The sequence below is a fragment of the Rhinopithecus bieti genome, unplaced genomic scaffold (assembly GCF_001698545.2).
Source record: "Rhinopithecus bieti isolate Rb0 unplaced genomic scaffold, ASM169854v2 scaffold_19200, whole genome shotgun sequence".
Classification (NCBI taxonomy): domain Eukaryota; kingdom Metazoa; phylum Chordata; class Mammalia; order Primates; family Cercopithecidae; genus Rhinopithecus; species Rhinopithecus bieti.
Window position 1 is genome coordinate 356,027 of NW_016809419.1, and position 3,570 is coordinate 359,596.

Below are 3,570 nucleotides of genomic sequence, written 5' to 3' on the forward strand. Positions count from 1 at the left end.
AACACCACACATCTACGACCATCTGATCTTTGACAAACCTGACAAAAAAGCAATGGGGAAAAGATTTCCTATTTAATAAGTGGTGCTGGGAAAACTGGCTAGCCATATGCAGAAAACTGAAACTGGACCCCTTCCTTACACTTTATACAAAAATTAACTCAAGATAGATTAAAGACTTAAACATAAGACGTAAAACCATAGAAACCCTAGAAGAAAACCTAGGCAATAACATTCAGGACATAGGCATGGGCAAAAAAGACTTCATGACTAAAACACCAAAAGCAATGGCAACAAAAGTCAAAATTGACAAATGTGACCTAACTAAACTAAAGAGCTCCTGCACAGCAAAAGAAACTATTATCAGCATGAACAGGCAACCTACAGAATGGGAGAAAATTTTTGCAATTTACCTATCTGACAAAGGGCGAATATCCAGAATCTACAAAGAACTTAAACAAATTTATGAGAAAAAAACAAACAACTCCATCAAAAAGTGGGTGAAGGATATGAGCAGACACTTCTCAAAAGAAGACATTTATGTGGCCAACAAACATGAAAAAAAGCTCATCATCACTGGTCATTAGCAAAATGCAAATCAAAACCACAACGAGATACCAATTAATGCCAGTTAGAATGGCAATCATTAAAAAGTCAGGAAGCAACAGATGCTGGAGAGGATGTGGAGAAATAGGAACACTTTTACACTGTTGGTGGGAGTGTAAACTAGTTTAACCATTGTGGAAGACAGTGTGGTGATTCCTCAAGGATCTGGAACCAGAAATACCATTTAACCCAGCAATCCCATTACTTGGCATATACCCAAAGGATTATAAATTACTCTACTATAAAGACACATGCACATGTGTGTTTATTGCAGCACTGTTCACAATAGCAAAGACTTGGAACCAAGCCAAATGCCCATCAATGATAGACTAGATAAAGAAAATGTGGCACGTATATACCATGGAATACTATGCAGTCATAAAAAAGGATGAGTTTATGTCCTTTGCAGGTACTTGGATGAAGCTGGAAACCATCATTCTCAGCAAACTAGCAAAAGAACAGAAAACCAAACACTGCGTGTTCTTACTCATAAGCGGGAGCTGAACAATGAGAACACATGGACACAGGAAGGGGACCATCACACACCAGGGCCTGTCGGGGTGTTGGGGGCTAGGGGAGGGATAGCATTAGGAGAAATACCTAATGTAGATGACAGGTTGATGGGTGCAGCAAACCACCATAGCATGAGTATACCTATGTAACAACCCTGAATGTTCTGCACATGTATCCCAGAACTTAAAGTATAATAATAATAATTAATGAATAAAAAAGAAATAAAAGAGCATTCTAGTGAATTACAGAAGCCACGATATTATACTAGCTACAGGGAGGCAGCAGGAGGCAGAGGTTTTTCCCTTTGTTACTGCTTCCTTGGCTGTCATTGAATCCCTATTACACACCCACACATCCTCATCTCATTCTCCCTACCAGTCTCAACTCACCCTAATACTCTAACCAAGTTCTGGGGAGGCCGGGAGAAGTACCTTTAATGAGAATGCCTTCAGGGGCTACAACCTGTCTCCCTCTCATCTTGCCTTCATTGTTCAAGGAGCGTGGGCTCCTGCTCCACACTGGGGAATGAGAGGCATTCTCTGTGAGCACTGCATCGTCAATTATCCTTGGAGGCTGGACACCCCAGCTAAGGGCTCTGCCTGAGTCTCCTCAAGGTTGGATGCAGATGTGAGCACATCCAGGAGCCTACACTTGCCCACCTCTCTCTCTGCAAACCTTGTCTGTCCAAAGTTATCCTGGACCTCTTGACCCAATTTCCCTGTAGACAAACATCCTGACTCCTGGGCATCTCTCTCTATTCACTGTGCCCATGTCCATGGAGAGAATAAAGCTGCCAGATAGCAACCTATCCTATATGGGGTGAGTTTGATTCTCTAGCTGTGAAGGAAGGACACTGGGCTGTGGCAGGAGCCCCCACAACCTGTCTCAGATTCTGGATCATAAACAGGAAGTCCCCTAGGAATTGTTCCCTGAGCCAGACCTTCCGGGAATGGCAGCTCTGCTCTTACCTGGAGTGGCCCTGCCCTGGACCACAGGTTTGAGCAGTACCATCAGTAACGCCATCAGACCCACTGTCCAGGGGGCACCTGGGACCTGCAGGACCATCAGGGAGTTGGAAAAGGATGGCAGAATGAAGAGAGTTGCAGTCAGGAAAAGAAGGACTCACTAAAGATAGTTCTCTTGTGATTTATCAGACCATGAACCAAAGTAGTCTCCTGTGACTCTGGGATTGGAAAGACTCTGAGTAAAGAACCAATGGGCACTGAGCTTTGTATGAGTCATCACTCACTGGGCAGAAGATTAGTGTGAAAAGTCTCACAATATAAAGCAGGTGATGCACTTAAGATGACAGATGGAGAACAATGATACCCATTTTAACCATTTGGATACGTCATGAGGTTTCAAGAGATTATGTGCTTTCTTTGGTCTGAAGGTGATCTCAAATACTCTGCTGACCCATCTAGGGGGATTTTCATTCCCCCAATCCTGCCACACCTCACACACTCACAGGACACGGTCTGGGGTGGAAGAAGTGCTACCTCAGTGTGTAAAAGGTGATTCAATGGCATGATATACAGAGATTGGAGTACCCATCTCAGAACTCAAAATGAGGCCTGGAGTCTGTCCGTGTTGTCTTTGCTCAAGGGCATGTTTAAGATTAGCACCCATTTATATTTTCTTTCTCCCAGAGGACTGTTAGTCCTGAGATGTGCAGGAATACCAGGTCCTTCCATAGGACTGTCATGGTGAGCAGGGCTCAGTCTAGGGACTTTACACCTTGGGACATGGACACACCAGCGACACTACCAAGTAAAGATTCAACTTGAAGGGCGTTGTTTCTATTGGACTTCAGTTCTTTGTCCTCAATATGGGAATGTTATAATCTGGTTTTACAGCAATCATTTTAAGGTCAAATAAGATCAATAGATCTGAAATTTCTTCTGAAAATAAAGTTCATAGAGAATAAAATTGATCAGCAAAATGAGGAAGAAAGTGAAAAAAATTATTAAAGATCATTTCCTTTAGAGCTCTGATTCTGTTGTGTTTATAGTGAATATTTTTTAAAAATTTCAAAGAACACGGATCCTTACTTTACAGACTTAAAAATATGACCGGAGGGACCCCTGAATGTAATAAAAAATGTCAACTTGGCATCATTTCTTTAAGCAGTTATTAAAATATAAATAGAAGGCTAGCATGTAAAATGCAAGAGAAGGAAATAATTATGTAGTAGAAGGTGTCCAAAAGCATTGAGGCAGAGGATTGTGGGGAAAAGTCAGGTTCCTCAGTAACCGCCTGGGTTGGACTCTTCTCTTTGTCACTTACCTGCCATAGACAATGAGACACACACTTAACTCTTCAATGTCTTAGGTAATTTATTTTTAGAGTGGACATTAATAATAACTTCCTCAGGTTTGTTGTGAGAATTAAATGAGGTCATGTTCATGAAGCATTAAAAACAGCATCTCTCATGTAGTAATTTTTTTTTTTTTT

The 3,570-nt window shown here is 41.7% G+C and overlaps 1 protein-coding gene across 1 annotated transcript in view; it reads right to left on the bottom strand.

Annotated features, from left to right (window-relative positions):
- Positions 1 to 2,246, bottom strand: part of LOC108540290 (HLA class II histocompatibility antigen, DP beta 1 chain-like) — a 32,385-nt gene extending 30,139 nt beyond the window's left edge. The window contains exon 1 of the mRNA XM_017889276.1: positions 2,085 to 2,246. Coding sequence (XP_017744765.1) covers positions 2,085 to 2,181 — 97 coding nt within the window. The 5' untranslated portion in view covers positions 2,182 to 2,246. The remainder of the gene's footprint in view (positions 1 to 2,084) is intronic.
- Positions 2,247 to 3,570: the final 1,324 nt, after the last annotated feature.